The 17,522-nt window shown below is 38.4% G+C and overlaps 1 protein-coding gene across 1 annotated transcript in view; it reads right to left on the bottom strand.

Annotated features, from left to right (window-relative positions):
- LOC145692603 (E3 SUMO-protein ligase RanBP2-like) overlaps window positions 1-17,522 on the bottom strand; it is a 166,680-nt gene that overhangs the window by 135,854 nt on the left and 13,304 nt on the right. Inside the window, exons 3-8 of the mRNA XM_081767925.1 lie at window positions 16,499-16,669; window positions 14,644-14,813; window positions 12,103-12,260; window positions 5,447-5,585; window positions 3,570-3,738; window positions 885-982 (exon numbers count right to left, since the gene is read on the bottom strand). Coding sequence (XP_081624051.1) covers window positions 885-982; window positions 3,570-3,738; window positions 5,447-5,585; window positions 12,103-12,260; window positions 14,644-14,813; window positions 16,499-16,669 — 905 coding nt within the window. The remainder of the gene's footprint in view (window positions 1-884; window positions 983-3,569; window positions 3,739-5,446; window positions 5,586-12,102; window positions 12,261-14,643; window positions 14,814-16,498; window positions 16,670-17,522) is intronic.

Below are 17,522 nucleotides of genomic sequence, written 5' to 3'. Positions count from 1 at the left end.
TGTTGCAAGTTGTTCCTGCGTTTGACACGAATCCTGCTCGAGCAATGCTGTCAATTCTTCGTCTTGAAATTTTTTTGGCTGTCCAGCTCGCTCTTGGTCTGCCAAGCCGAAATCATCACTTCTAAACCGTGCAAACCACTTCTGACACGTTCGCTCAGCTAGAGCATGGTCACCATACACTTCCACCAAAATACGATGACTTTCAGCCGCACTTTTCTGCATGTTAAAGTAATGCAGCAGGACACCCCGCAAAAACACTTTATCAGGCACAAATTGCGCCATGTTCACGTAACTACAAACTGGTGTTGTTGACGCTTTAATCCACTGCCCTATACTACGAACGATACGCGATGACAGGGGTTTGCAACACATGAGTGGATACACGGAACTGTGGGACGTTCCGTTCGTTGCGCCTTCTCTTGTCCACCCGCACGAATTAATTCCTAGACCAAATAGTTTACAACTTATCTACATTTTCTCCGCGTTTTTAGCTGCTTAATGTTTCAATCAATGTTAGAATTTATTATTTTGTACTATGTGCAATATTCTTGCTTCGCGAAGTTTTCCACTCTATGTATCTCATTTTATTAAAACTTCCATTCAGATATGAGCAAATACATTACTACACATTTCATCATACTTGTACAATGTAATATTGGCAACCTACTGACTGACTTTCAGCCTGTCTCACAATTTCAAGATATTTTTGTTCCTGCAAATGTAAGACATAGTGATTGACCATATGACAAGCGATTTTAACGGAAAATATTTGCTGGAAATCTCAAAATTACGCTGACCGAAGGTCATGTCTTTCCATAATATTACTATGACTTCAGCTACTCCCTAACTACATCAAAATGAACTAAAAACAAAATCAAACCAACCTGATATATACGTTCTCTCCATTGTCCAGCACAAAATTTCAATACACGGTCTAGGAACTGGCTTCTTTTCTCCCCGCATAAACTCAGTAACACATGGCCTAAAAGGAAGAATGAGATATTGTTTGTAAGGATTTCACTTTATACATGCGTCTGAGTTACCGTGACGGTAAGCTATGTACTTAGCTATTTAGTCGTACAATCAATATACACCCTGTTTCATAAAGAATATACGTATTACGAAGAATTATTTTGTCCAAACTATCGATCACTGCGCCTCAGCTCGGCTATTGGAGAAACTAATACATAGTCTAGTTTATATTAAAAGCCGCTAGATGTCAGTTGTCTTCTGTTTTGCTTGGTAACCGTCATATGTTTAAAATGGCTACTCCGGAGCAGAAATCATTTTGTGTTCTTGAGTTTGCGAAGTGCAACTCCGTGATTACAGTGCAAAGATGTTTCAGCTTGAGGTACCAAATTAATCCTCCGAATGGGTGGAACATTCGCAGATGGTATCGATAGTTTGTGTGAAGGAAAGAGTCCTGGCCGCCCTCGTGTTCCTGAAGAAAATGTTGCACGAATTCAAACTGCTTTCAAACGTAATCCTTCAAAATCGACTCGTCGTGCCAGTCGGGAGTTACAAGTGCCGACAACAATAATTTGGCGTGTTTTGAGACGTCGGTTGGTTATGTAGCCGTATAAATTACAGCTGTTACAAGCTCTGCGTCCTGATGACAAACGCAAACGTGTGGCATTTTGTAACGAGATTCTGGATGCTATTGACAATGATCTCTTTTGCACAACGCATCGTGTTCAGTGATGATGCGACTTTCCGTGTTAGTGGTCAGGTAAACAAACAAAATGTTCGAATTTGGGACCTACAGAACCCACACGCAGTCATTGAACATATATGAGATTCGCCCAAAGTCAATGTGCTTTGTGCGATATCCCGACCTGTTTACGGCCCATTCTTCTTTAATGGAAACACGGTTAACAGTCAGCATTATCTCGGTGTTACAAGACTGGTTGTTTCCGAGGCTGCACGAAGACAATTTCATTTTTCAACAAGACGGGGCACCTCCTCATTGGAGTCGCCAAGTACGTGAATATCTGAATGAAACTCTACCGAACCGTCGGATTGGTCGTCCAAGGAACTGGCGATTTAGCACGTCTCAGCTGGCCTCCACGGCCACCGGATTTTACACCCTGTGACTTCTTTCTGTGGGGTTTCGTTAAAGACAACGTTTCTGTACCACCACTCCCAAAGAACCTGAAAGAGTTGAAGAACCGGATCCGTACTGCCATAACATCAGTGACGCAGGACATGCTTGCCCGAGTATGGGAGGAATTTTAGTATCGATGTGATATTGTTCGTGTCACTGATGGAGGACATATTGAACATCTGTAATTTGAACTTTGAATTGTAATTTGAACTTGAGAGGTTCGTAAATGTGTGTGTGTAAAATTTCATATTCGTATGTCTTAAAGTTTGATAAATATATGCATTCGAAATCGTATATTCTTTTTGAAACGGTGTATTTTCAAACTACTATTACTGCTAACTTTCAACTTCACTATTGCATCAAAATGCATAAAAAAAAGAAAAATTACCGCCAATCATATACGTTGTCCACCACAAAATTCTAAAATTTTAATTGTCCACCCACCACCATTTTCTTAACTGATGTGCTTGAACAATCCAACCATATTACTAAAAACACCTACTTAATTCGAAATAGAAGAAAAGGAGAGGAATCAATCTATTTTCTTTGCAATATGTCCACTAAAGTACAAATTTAAAGTATAACAGGCTTTCCAGTGCTAATGAAAAAAAAATATATATAGGAAATCACAACGAAAAAATATGGGAGGTTTCGTGAAGCTGTGAGAAAGGAACATTCCACTTATCCAATAAGTAGAAATAAAAAATCACATGGAAATTACACCAATTGATATATGAACACACATTTTACTTTAAATATAACTAAATGGATAATTATCTCGTTGCAAAATTTTATATGAATTTCTTGGTATTTTTGTATGTAGCTCACCAGTAGTAAGCAACGACCATAAGGAAAGTGTAAAAAGAGCTGTAAAAGTCAAAAGTTGTAAAAATCAATACAAAATTAATTTTTAAAAAATCACAAAAAACATACTTAGTGAATCTAAGGAAATATATATAAAACAGTAAAAGTATTCAGTGTCTAAATAAGCTTATTTGCCATCTTCCGTTTCTCTTTGCTCTGTATTTGTTTATTTTTTGTTCCATTTTGTAGTATGAATATTTTTGCGCTAACTGTATATTGTTTGGTGTAATTATCTTTAGACAATAAGCAGGAATGGTCGAAACACAGAAGAGTCTCCATTCAACACCCTGCTGTGGAGACAAAAGGCCCTTCAACCACCTACATCTTATTTCCTTACGTTATTTTCACAAGTGGAAGTAGCAATGCCACAAAAATATAGAAAGTTTCGTTAAAATATAGGAAATATAGGAGCATTGGAAAGCCTGGGATAAGCACCAACCTCAAAAGCGAAAGATGTGTATCTGTTCAGGGTGAGGGATTAGTGGCCTAGTACTTAGAACACTATCACGGTGAGTGAAAGAACCGGGTTTCTAATCCCGATACAATCCACTTAACGGTACACTGATCCTTACAATATAACTTTAGTGCATATTCAACTTACCCGCTTGGCTAACACGAAAACTTGCTTCCTTGGCCAGATGTTTAATTTCATTCTTCCGTTGTTCACTGCTCTTCAGAAGCCAATACGCCTGTAAGTCTGGTGGAGACACCATGGCTAGCATTAGCAGAGGAGATATCATTCGAGTAGCCTCGCGCCATGTTCCTTGTTCCTGAAACAAAACATGATTACATTCGCCCGTCAGAGCACAAAACTTAAAAATATTACCTAGTTATATCATAAATACTGTCACAAGTTTGAATGAATAACACAGAGTATTAACACCAAGGCAATTTATTTTGGTCATGTTTTACATTGATATATTGTACACCTGACGCACGAATCATTTTTCGAAATGTTCCCCCTTGGCCTTGATGCAGGCAGATGTCAGGTCACTGGTCAATGACATTACGCACCACGTACATGGAAAAATTGTTCACTGCTCGGGTCAAGGATTGTTCCACACTGTCGACAGATAGATGCCGTTTATGACACCCCTTTGCCTGAAGGACTGCCCGAAGTTTGTACTCCAGCGGGTTAAGGTTCGGGCTGCTAGAAGGCCAATCAGCGGTACAAATGAAGTCTGGGACGTTCCGGGCCACCCAGTCCTGGGTTGTTTTCACTTTGTGGCCTGGAACGGAATCCTGGAAGGTCCACCTTTCTCCAGGGAACATGGGAGCAGACATTGGTTTCACTATAGGTGTTAGCACTGTGTCCTGGTACACCTTAGCAGATGTTTTTTAACAACTTGTTCGCAAAAATGCAGCTAGGTTGTGTCTGAGTAGCTCACTCTCCACCAAACCATCACTGAGGCAGGAGGATGTGCCATCAGAACCCTTGGAGCTGCCTCAGCAGCTGCAGAAGGTGACGTGGCATACAAACTGTCATTTTGGGCGTTGTAGGCCTGCTCAATTGTGAACACCTTTTCGTCAGTGAACAGAATCTTTCTGTGCAGATTGTTGGCGTAACGCCGCAACAGTCTCTCTGATTTAACCGGTGTCTACTAAAATTCCAAAATGAAATTTCGTGACTTTTCGTGACCTTTTCTTTACCAAACCATAAATTTCGTAACATTCCCAAGAGCGAATTTGGGTGCGAATTAGGCCGAATGCATGCGATAGAAGTGTGCTTTGCTTGCGATTTGCTAGCATCTAAAGCTGACTATAGACATTTTTGATGGTGAATTTTGACGTTTTATAGAAGAAGATTTTCCAGTCTGTATTTATATTTGTACAGATTTTAAAAAATCGTGACCCAAAAGCTAAATTCCGTGACTTTTTCTTGACTTTCATAACTTTCGTGACCGATAGACACCCTGTTTAAGGACCCTCTGCAACATTAATGTTTGGATCAGAAAGTGACCAGTCCGCCTCTTATACGCCCGTAGATGTAGGTCACTCCTGAGCACACGAGACATGAAATTGCTGCTGATGTTCATCTCAGCAGCCATCACACTGTGTTCGAACAGGATTTCTACGAATTCTTGCTGCGATTGCTTTCTGAACCTGCGGGGTTCGTACCGTTTGTGGTCTGCCACTCCTTGCGCGATCAGCTGCCGTTCTAATTGCAGCTATGTCGAAAAATAGTTTAAAGTGTCTCTTTCATATAAAAATAAATTTGGCCTGAACAAACCTATTTTAGTATTTTAATTTTCAAAACGGTACTTACTTTCCGGACATGCCTCGCACACTATAACACAATTTTTTTTTTTTTTTTTTTTCGTACACATTTGATTAAATGGAGTTATACGTGCTTTTAAAAGAAAAGATTACACCGTAGACTTTAATAAAACAAACTTTGTCCATTACAAAGCATTTCTAACTTATGGCTGACATCTGTCTGAAGATGGTAGCAATTTCTTATTATACCATTCGACTTACCTTCTTTGCGCGTTTCAGGATCAGTGTAGTTAAATGGAAACACAGCTGACCCCTCATGTGTTTCAAATATTCATGGTGGAAGTCTTGGTCTGCAGACGGCACAGTTTGCTGGTAAACCTTGTGTAGTGTCACGTCAAACCTTAAAACAAATAACTTAATTACAATCAATCATACAACAATATCTACACAAGTTTTCAGTTCACACAGTAAAATCAATTAACGAGGCTAACACATTAAACAATAATTAAATATAAAACTAGTATATTATATGTAATCAAATATTCTCATTTCCCCACTAAAAATAAATAAATAAATAAATAAATAAACTAAGGTGTTGCAAATAGTGAAAAGTACACGTTGAACTGGGTCGGCATGTGAACTCTCAGCATTATTATCTTTAGCCTTACTTTTATATACGTATATGAGGCGTATATTAAAGAAAAGGGTAGATATTGAAAAAAATTAAAAAAAATAATGGTAGAAAAAAATAAGCACTCGGACAATATATTAGGGAAGTGTGGGCATTCTAAGAGGCCTTATGGAAAGTGACCCGGCACAGCAATGTGTTTCTAGATATTGTGAATGTTAAGTATTGTATGTTATTTGTGACAATTTGCACAGGTTGAACTATGGACCGAAGAAGGGATGGGACAGTGGTAAAAGAGAGCAACTATTTTCAGGCGTGAACATGGGAGGTGGAGCAGTTCGTTGCGTGTCCGAATTCACTTTTAGTACTGTCCATGCAGAGTGGACGATGTCTAGTAGATACAAATTCTCTCGGAGCAACAGTAGCAGGAAACCCATCAGTCCGAGCGCGACCGTAGACGCCTGAGGAAATTAGAGACTTCTAAACGGTTCCAAGCCCGGTAGGAACTGCTGCAAGAGTACAAAACAGGACCCAGTTGTCAAGTCTCTTAAATGAATCTTGCGACGAGAACTGCGTGGTGTAGGCATATTCAGTCGCGCTGGCAGGGTAAGCCCCCAGACTAACTGCCATACAGACGAAAACTTGCCTATCATGAACGAGAAAACACTGCCACTAGACCAGAGACGCATCCCTTGTCAGACGAATCCCGGTTTTTGGTCTATTCCAATGATGCCCGCTCCAGGGCCAGAGAAGCCTACAAAGCTGAGTGTGTCCAAAGGACAGTATAGGAGGGGGCTAGTGTCATGTGGGGGTGTATTTCAAGTGCTGGTGTAGATAGGAGTACCAAACAGAATGAGTGTGGATTATATATCCATTCTGGACAATGAAATGTTGCCATTATGATGTTTCTGCGAGATGGTCACATCCCAGAGTCCCAGTATCAAGACAACTGCACCGTTTACCGAGCCAGGATTTTGTGAGGGAATTGTTTGCTGAGCATAAGGTGGACATCCCATTTTTCACCTGGCCCGCGAATTTGCCTAATCTGAAAGTTAGAGAAAATTTGGAACATGCTGGAATGGGCCGTGAAGATGACATCAACCTGCTGCTCTGCGGAACCGTTTCTCCAGGAATGGGCCAAACTGAACCTGAACGTCATCTCCCATACTGATACCATAACAACAGAAAACCAAAGATGTAACCCGCGCCTGTGGTTATGTACCGCTTATTGGCCAATAAAGTACGCGCCTTTTTTCTTTCCTCCAGGGTGCTTATTTACTGTGACATATTCAGATGGCGTGCCACAAGCTTCCGTATATCTTCTGTGTAGAAATATGCAGCCTGAGACTGCAGTCAGTCCAAAACTAATGTTTTTAGCATTTCATTGTCATTGAAACGTTTCGACGCAAACCACTTTTCAGGTGGAAAAAAAAAAAAAAAAAACTGCTGGGGGAAAGGTCAGGACTGTAAGGGGAATGACAATAGTTCCAATAGAACCCTCTGAATTGTCTCAACAGTACGATCAGAATAATTTAGAGCTTAACATTCCTCTCCGCCGATTTTGGGACGTCGCAGACTATTCTATGTTTGGCAAAAACCATCTGCTGTAATTGTTCGTCCTAGTTCCAAGAATTCCAGAAGAGTCGCATCCTTTTAGCCCGAAAACACGTTGAAATGATTTTGTAAACTTATCGTGTTCGTTTGAATTTCTTCGCTTTAGGAAAACTAGAATGCGCCACTGCACTGACTACTGCTTCGACGCCCAGTAACATACGATATCTAGGTTTGAGAAACTAGATATGAAACGTTACTATGTGAGAAACGAAGTCATCCCCATTCTCCACCCAACAGATCCCCCCCCCCAAAAAAAAAATACTTGTAGCTATCATTTTTTGTACTTTGTAATAAGTCTCTCAGCATTTTTGGCACCCACACAGTTTGTGATAACCCAGCTTTTCAGTTACAGTTCAATGCTTCTTGAAACTGTCCCGAGTTGTTATTGTGAACTGGCGATCGTCCATCTGAACACTACGTCTTCCGCTACACTCATCGTCATGAACATTTGAACGCTTTTCCCGAAACACTGCATCATTACCTGACCTTCCTTTCATCATTATTGTCGGTCCGTAAGTAGCACAGAATTCCCTGCACTGTTCTTTGGCGTTCAGAAATCATACAAGATCTCAACTCACGATTGGCGGGATTTTGCATGACAGCAGCCATTACGCCTCACTGCTACTTGAACATCGCAACTTTACTCGGACAACTGTATATGTATGAAGTCAGTATTTTAAAATTTTAGAATCAAGATCGTCCCTACAGCTTCATTAATCTGACAAGACTAATAATTTAGTGCTTTCAAAAGGCAGAACATTATTTGTATTAAAATTCAGAAATTAAATTCCTCGACTTTTCGTGCTCTCCATATTACATTTCGTAATCTTTGAGGGAACCCATGTGTGTATCTACCAATAAAGCCATTAACAACCATATTTAAACATCTTAATTTTTAAAATTTAAGATTACAAAACAACAAAAACTCAAGGCCCCTCTACACTGTAGTCGTTTTTAGACTTCCAAACTATTCTATGTATGTACAAGTGTCAAAAGTCATATAGAACTGCTTTGTCCGTCCGTCTATTGACAGGTATCAGAGCAAATCACTAAGAGATCGAAACACGGTATTTTGCAATACAGATGGTCTACTAAAATTCCAAAATGAAATTTCGAGACTTTCTCGTGACCTTTTCTTTACCAAAGCATAAAACTTGGTAACATTTTCAAGAGCGAATTTGGGTGCGAATTGAGCCGAGTTTTCATGCATGCGATAGAAGCATGCTTCGCTTGCGATTTGGTAGGGTGTAAGCTAGAGACCTGCATGGGCCGGGCTCGGCCCGAGGCCCGGCCCGGCACGGCCCGCGGGCCGGGCTTGGGCGGGCCGACTCATTTCTTTAGGCCGGGCCGGGCCGGGCTTGGGCGGGCCGACACGGATTTCTCTTCAGGTCGGGCCGGGCTGGGGCCGATTAATTGCAATTCTTTAATAATTATTGACTTTCGTTAAACGATAATTAGAATCAAGGAAAACGTTGAAGAAGTGTGTCCGTGAAAAATGTTACAAAATGAAACTTTTAAAATTTATCGGGCCCGGGCCGGGCCGAAAATCTCCAAAATTTTTCGGGCCCGGGCCCGGCCGAAAATCTCCAAAATTTTTCGGGCCCGGGCTGGGCCGGGCCTAGGTACATTCGGGCTGGATTGGGCTCGGGCCGAAAAATTTGGCCCGTGCAGGTCTCTAGTGTAAGCCGACCACATTTTTGGTGGTGAATTTTGACGTTTTATAAAACAAAATTTTCCAGTCTGTACTTATATTTGTACAGATAAAAAAAAAAAAAAATAATAAAATAATGTGAACCAAAAGCTAAATTTCGTGACTTTCTTCACTTTCATGACCGTCCTCTGATTTCGTGACTTTTACGTGACCAATAGATACCCTGCAATAGATTCAGCGTTTCACAAGTAGGCTCAGTCTCCTCCGCTAACTTTCTATTCAAACCAAAAGTGGTGTAAATAAGTCGTTTCTGTTTCAATGTTTATCGCCATAAAACGAAGACGGTAACAGCAAGACGCGGTTTATCCCGAACACTACCTAAACCGTTAACTGGTTTAACTTTAATATTACTTCCAGCTTGGATACTGATACCCACAGAGCAAAAAAGTAAGAGATCGAAATGCGGTTTTCTACAATCTATTTATTTTATTATCCAGAATTAAGTTCTATCTTCACTAACCCTCCATTGAAATCAGAAGTGGTTTAAATTATACAATTCCGGTTTCAACACTTATCGACAGTGACAAATTTTATAGATAGTAGCACGCGATTACCTGCAATTGATTCAGTATCTCAAAACAGAATGTCGTCACAACCCACAACAGTATCAAAACCGGAAGTGGTATAACTTTACTTCCGGTTTCAAGACCGATTTTCACAGAGTAAAAAATGGTAAGAGATCGAAATGCAGCTTTCTGCAATTGATTCAGCGTCCCAAGAATACATTCTATCCGCTCCGTTAACCTATTTAAACCGGAAATGGTTGATATTTACCCTTACTTCCTGTTTCAATATTGATTTCCGTAGAGCAAAAACGGTAAGAGATATTGAGATGCAGTTTTTTTGCAATTGATTCAGCGTCTCTAAGAACAAGTTTCATCTTCTCTGTTAACCCTCTATTCAAACCAAAAGCGGTTCAAGTTTCAACATTTATCTCCACAGAACAAAAATGGCAACAGTGACAAGAGGTTTTCTGCAATCAATTCAGGGTCAATACCAAAACCGGAAGAAATTTATTACTATTTTCGATTCAATATGATATCCGTAGAACGAAAACGGTAAGAGATATCGATTGTGCAGTTTTCTGAAATCGATTCATTGTCCCAAGAATAGGTTCCATCTTCGCGTTATTCAAACCGGATGTGGTTCAAATTAACGATTTCTAGTTTTAACGTTCATTGCCATAAAACAAAAACAGTAAGGTATAGCGAGTAACAGCTTTTTGATATAGACTCAGCATCCGAGGAACAAGCTCTATCTTTGATCTTATTAATCTATTACAACCAGTAGTCGTAGTGTCTTACTTCAGGTTTAAGAATTCAATTCTCATAGTTTGGAAGTCCATTGTAGTTTCACACTGCACATTTCAGTTACTTCTAAATAGAAATGTGAAAGAAACTTATCAGATTGCAAGTTTGTCCGATTTCAATGCTACTGACAATAGGGATAAAGGTTTTTCTTGTAAAATACCATCAGGAAGAGAGTTCTGTAGAACGCTGAAATTGTGTGTTAAGATGTTTTGTTTGCATATGATTAACGTATTTTATCTTGAATGGTAACATCTTGATCAGCCTCCTACTATTTGAATTTTCGGCGTTCTGGCAACAGGTGGACTACTGCTCGCCAGGTGAACTGACCATTCAGCGTGCGAAATCACAAGTTTTAGTTGAAGGTGTAGGGACCAGAAGTGGAAGAAAGAAAAAGAAACAAACTCTTCACAACGGAAGAGTTTATACATTTAAATATCCATAATTGAAGACTCGCTGTAGAAAACAATGTAGTAAGTGCCAAACACAAAAGTTAGTGTAACAGTAAAGACAAAAGATAGTAAATTGTGCCAAAGCGTCAAAAAGATAGAAAAATACTATTGCTTAGAACTACAAACCTAGCATATAACCAAGTAAGAAAATCTAAGGCATAAACGTATTGAAAAACTAAAATAAGTGAAACTATTTGAAGGTGACATTTACATTTTTTTCTACAGCGAATCTTCAATTACTAAACTATGTAACATTAGGAATATCGTTAACCACTAGTCTATCAATTACAACGTTTTAGTAAATTTTTCCATAAAGAACAGGATTAATGACAGCTTGTATGTATTTAATACACAAATTACTTTCTGGAAATTTTAAAATCAATTCAAGTGATCAAGCAGTTACAAACAAATTCTGACCAGATAACAGTGTTCGCAGGTTTATTCAATTGTTGCAGATCTTTAAGAAATGCACAAACTGTTATGAATGGTTAGTTCTAACTACATTATCAGTATTTAATCATAACGCTGCGTATTTTTCATTTGTTAATTATATATAATACAGTTACTAAGCAAAAATAAAATTAAATCTTTCGGCTTAACGTCCCACGAATTACGCCCTTTAGCTTAAGGGACACTGATGGAAGCATTGATGGAATGAGAAAGTGGGAGGAAACGGGAGTATCCCGAGAAAACCGACAAAGTTACTTGTCCGGGGATCGAACCAGGGACTACGCCCGAGATAAGCGCTCTACCACTGAGCCACCGCGCCCTCAGTTAGTAACCGAATGAAGGGAGTTGTATAGAGGTATGACTTGCGAAGACAATTATATTTCGCAGTACGCGCCCATACAAACACTTTCTACTGATACTTTCTTTTATATATACAAGTGAGGTATTTCCCATTCAGTAATTGGAACACAATATAGGATATCGATATTAGGTTATATTTACATTTAAACAAATATATTTGCTGTATACTGCAAATACCACGAACTACAGTGTAATTAATCTAAATGTGTAATCTGTCTAACGACGACCTCATTTATAAACAATCATGTCTCATCGGTGTCGGTTATTGTTTCACTTTACGTTAAATACCATACTTTTGCTTTCCTAACAAATCTAGTATGAACAATACAAACCAAAATTTAGTGTTTGGAACTGTGGTCATATATGCATGTACTGAAATACAAAAAACTACTTACGTGTGAAGCGCTGCTACACAATCAGCAATACTTTGTTTCTGTTTTACATCTGTAAACAAAGCTTGTTCATCCAATGCTAGAAAAACAGCTCTGTCCAAAACGTTCAGGTACTGTCGATAGAATTCAGCATCACGGTTGCGATTTTCTTGCAGATATAACTGAAATTCAAGATATCATACGTTTCATGAATAATGTTAACTCCTAAACCCTCAAAATATGGTATATTCATATTCAGATTAAGTTATTTTAAACACGTAAAACGTAGTACGACCTCTGATTATTTTCTATCTAAATAAGAAAAAAGGGGACAAAATGTTATAGAAGGGAGCTTTGGAAAAGCACTTTCCTAACTTGTTTGGTCTTGTGCACACTCAATATGTAGTCTCGCGATGTAGTATGTAGTTCTTTTGTCTGGTCTTTTCATACCGGCCTTGAAGACTGAGAGACGGAGAACAATGTCTGCTACCTAAACGTTGGACAATGAACAAATCACCTACTGATACCCCAAGACTAGTGGTTTACCTCACATCAAGAAAACTTCAGCTTCTATCCCAACATAAAATGGTCAAATTCCTTTCTAAGCAGCAGGCTACACGAGTCACACCTACAGATCAACAAAGGATGAAAATCACAAATACCTCCATCCCCGTCAGAATGAGTTTCACTCTTGTCTCTTGCACCAAAAGCATAAACGCTTTCTCAAGTACTTTTGATCATTTCACGCCAGAAATATTTACTCTTATTGCACGATTATTATTTAGTCTAAGGTTTCCTTAGGTCTTTTTACTTTCTTTCTCTGATGTCCATAAAAGCCTCATTTTATTGCGTAGTGGGATACCCATAGGGAATCCATACAGTCCTACAGGAAAAAAAAAATCTGTAAATTGAAAATTAATAATTATTACTGTGTTGCGAGCGGTGATAATATTTAGAAAAATGTAAGCAAATCACTAATACTCGCCGCAGAAAACAAACCACTCCTCTAGGAAGTACTCTCAGAGAACATTATCTTCAGCCTAGTCACAATACGGAAAAGATTTAAATCTTTTTTAACCAATTTTATGCATCCACATTTCTCCCCATGTTTTAAATCCTTTTCGAATAGTGACTAATGTTCTCCGAAAGTATTTCCTAGAGGAGTGGTTTGTTTTCTACGGTGAGTATTAACCCTTTTCTCACACTTTTTTGAAAATTATTAAATTTATGAATATAAAATTTATATGTACTTACAGGTTCGTTTTTTCTTATTTTCTTCTATTACTATTATTATTATTATGCTCGTTAAAGTTCATTGCCAAACCTACGAATGTGCATAATTCACGTCCAAACACTGCTGCAGTCTTTTTCTTAAATCAAGAGTTGCACGCTGACGTTGCTCATCCGCGATTTTGACAATCACATTTATCATGTCCTTCAGATCGTCCAAATTTGATATTCTTTGTGCATACACCTCATTTTTAACACGTCCCCACAGCATGTAATCACAAGGCAACAAATCTGGTAGTCTTGCAAACTAAGGTGTGGGTGTTCTATTGTTCGTTAACAAACTGCTGAACCTCAAAGGCAGAACGTACCATTGCCACATCTTGTTGCATATGGATCTCACTGGTGACGCTTGTCTCCTCACATTCTGGCACAAGGAGTGTCTGTAGCATGTCTAGATAGCTGCTGCCATTTACAGTTTTCCTCGAAGAAAAATGGACCAATGTTGTGGTCCACTAAAACCAGCCACCACACTGAATTTGGATACCTCGTGTATGCACCTCGAGTTCATGAGAATCTTCCAATCCCAGAAATTTGACACATGTATCCCTTCACTTTTCCCGAAAGACAAACATAGCCTCATCTGCGAACAAAATCCGAGATAGGTGACTGATCTTGTAAACGGGTAAGCACTCCTTCACAAAATTCTGTTCTCGTATCACGGTCTTGATCTATCAGATCGTGTACCAATTTTAACTTTCATTTTTTACGTTCGATCCTGCGTAACGTTGACCTCGGCATTTCCAGTTCCACCGTTTAATTATTTTATTCGATTTCATTAGACTTCATTCCACGCTACTGCATTCTCAATTACATCGTTACTCGTTTCTGGTCTTATACTGAGTGGGAAATCTAACATTTCCCGTAACCTTGAGTTTTACATGTCCTCTCTTGATAGTTGACTGCTAGGGATAGTTTTTAATGTATTGTTTGGAACTTTCTTTTCATCGAAAACACGAGATTTCGAACTCTGCAAATCGCAACACACATTGTGTCTTTTTCTGTAAGGATGCCGTCTTCAGTTATGTTATCACCCGTGGAAGTCATTGAATAGTGTTGCCAAAACGTGGAACTTTCCTCTTAGTCACACACACACTTTTTTTTTTTTTAATTCATAAACAAGTTTAAAAAAATATTCAGTTTTAGTTTCCTGCAGTATTTTATATACTCTCTGTATTAAAATCCAGCGCTACTGAAAAGCATACTATATATAGATTTTATTTGTGAAGCAAAATCCATTACAAAAACCCACAAATGTTATAAGACAATGAATCTTACCTCAAAGACTTCAACTAAACACTCGTACCACTGCAAGTTATCGCGAAATATCCTTCGATTCTCAACTTCAAGGGCATGATGGTACGCATCCGCTATCCTCTCACTTTCCAGGTACAGCCGTAACAAACGGATTCTAATACTAGGGTCTGCTGGTCGAGCAGTAAGTTCCGCTGAAAAAAGAAACAAACAAGTAAAATTCACAGTTTATTGTAGATTTGAATGTGCACGAGCAATTTTGGGACTAGTCTGTACCACTATTTTGCAACTTGAGACAACGTGTGATAAAAATCAGATCTCGAATACCAAAATATGGAAAGTAGTTTCGACGTTTTTTCATCTCCACATAGAGCTGAATTCAAACCTTTAAATGCATTGGATATGTACAGCTTGTAGTTGAAACAGCAATCCCGAAATGTTGATGAAAATGTAAATGACTCACTAAATAATACAGGATATTTCAAAATTAATATCGGGATTTTAAGGCTTCCTAATACTTACTACATTGAACGTATAATTATAAATAATACATGCTTTTGTTACAAGTATTTAATGTGAGCACACGGGACACGAGTCGATAGGCAAAAAAAGCCCATAAACTTTCCGCCGGAATAGGACACAAAACACATTCAATCTAGGAGAGTCTCGTAACCGTACCATCTTGTGGGGATTTGCTGATCCCCCTTCCCCCCCATATGTGAACATTATGAGTGTTTACATCGCAACTTACGTGAAATGTCAATTCATCACTGAAGATCACACGATCCAGAAAATCTTCGTCATGCAACAACATTTCATTTGCAAAGTTGGCACGTAAACGCAGTTTGTAGGCTTTAAAGCTTGTAGCAACTACAAACCGTAAGGACACAGTTGTAACAGTCTACTTAAAATTCTTTACACTGCAACTATGGATTCAGTTTGCAAAATGTAGAACACAAAAAGCTTTCTGTTTATTAGTAGTCGCCATCTTTACTACTAGCGCTTTCTAACGGCCGACAAAGGAAACTGCATGCGTGGGTACAAAACTGAGTTGCTCTTTCATTTTATATATCATTTATAATTGTAAATTAATTGTAATAAAAACTACAAAGCCTTAAAAACCTCGATATTCATTTTGAAACACACTATACTAAAAGTATCACAGTAAAAAACAAACTTTTTTTTGTTTGTTTGACGTACCACGTTATGCCCTTCAGGATTTTAAGAATAATTAAATCAAAGCGAATGTTGTGCAGTTGAATTGTGCTTTCCCACCAGGAATCTAACACGGTAGAAAAGAACAAAACAGGTTGGGAAGCATCTATTTGGGCGTTATATTGAAATGAAGAATCATGTGGTATTATCAGGCAGTAGGTAGGTACATGGAAAACTAATGGGACTGATAGGTTGATAAGAGTGCAGGAAAAAGAAATAATGAACAGGAAATAATATTTCTTACTTTTTTTTTCTTTTTTTTAAGAGGCACGGTCGTTCAGTGGTAGAGCGCTTTCCTCATATATGGGGTCCCTGGTTCGGACAGTTTGTTGTGGACAACATTATGTCCGTAGGTTTCCTCGGGGTACTTCCTGTACCTTCCACTTACCAATTCCATCCATTCTTCGATTATCATTCACTTGCTTTAATCATCTTCCTAACCCTAAAGGGCATAATCCTGGGACGTTAAACTGAAATACTTCCTTTCTTAAAAAACATTATTTCTTTCTTGACCCCAAAAAGCCTTAAAAACTATCAATAAAGAGAATAATATCTAAATCCAAGTAAAGAGAAAAAGCTTGCCTAATTTGCAAAGAAAGGATCAAGAACTAATTACGAAATAACACACTTTTTGTCAACACAATTATTCCTCTAATATACTCACATGTGATCAATTTCTCGAGTTCAGATGCATCCTGATCCCCATCCGCACTCAATATAAGCTCCTTTAATTTAAAAACAATGGCGTGATGTGGGAACAGATTCTCAGCTCGCTCGCACCAGTACCTCGCTCTATTAACGTCAACAGTATCACATTCACAAAGAAGTTCACATACTGAAACATAAAGAACAACAAATGTTATTACACATTATTAAATGCAATTCACATTCTGCTCAGCGCCAAAACAACGGCTTAAGGTGACTAAAGAAAAGCAAAGTCCGTATATGGCAGCAGGTATCCTCCCATCTTTCCAATGATCTTGTAGGGAACAACGATCTATAGATATAAAAATGAAAGTGATTATGTTGTGACTTAACTCTTGAATCACCCTACCGATCTCGATCAAATTATGAACATAGTTGAGATTCGAGCCCCGGATTTATTTAAATCATTTTACTTTGACGGTGCACCGTAGGGGAGATATTTCAAAATGATCGAAATTAGTGTCAAATCCACATTTTTCGGGGTCTGAGAGAACAGTGACACGTCCGATGCCGTTTAAATCTAAATTCACCCGTTTATGTCAAAATTGAAACTTATACCCCCCCCCCCCCCCAATACGAGGAACGGGTATTTTGCTAGTAATCACAATAAATCAACCAGATCTGAGAGAGAAATATTCTAACTTCCCAAAGATGACTTGAATAAATAACCAAAGATCAATCTGTACAGTTTTTTTTTTTTTTCTACTACTACTTTTATTGTTGAGAGCGCTTAATTTTACTGCTGGGAAACAAGTTCACAATGACACCATCTCATCAATAAAAGGAATACATTATCAATAACTACGTGGATTATTCTCTGATTATTCAATTTGTTCTTAGACAGTTTGAACATTCATCTATTGAATTTGATTAAATTTATTGCTCGCTACAAAACACATTAGAAACTTTGAATATTCACCTCTTGAATTTGATTAAATAATATTGCTTCCTACAAAATACACAGAAAGATTGAATGTTCATCT

This window comes from Thermobia domestica, chromosome 8 (assembly GCF_964235325.1).
Source record: "Thermobia domestica chromosome 8, izTheDome1.hap1.1, whole genome shotgun sequence".
NCBI lineage: Eukaryota > Metazoa > Arthropoda > Insecta > Zygentoma > Lepismatidae > Thermobia > Thermobia domestica.
This window is presented reverse-complemented; position numbering and strand designations above follow the sequence as displayed.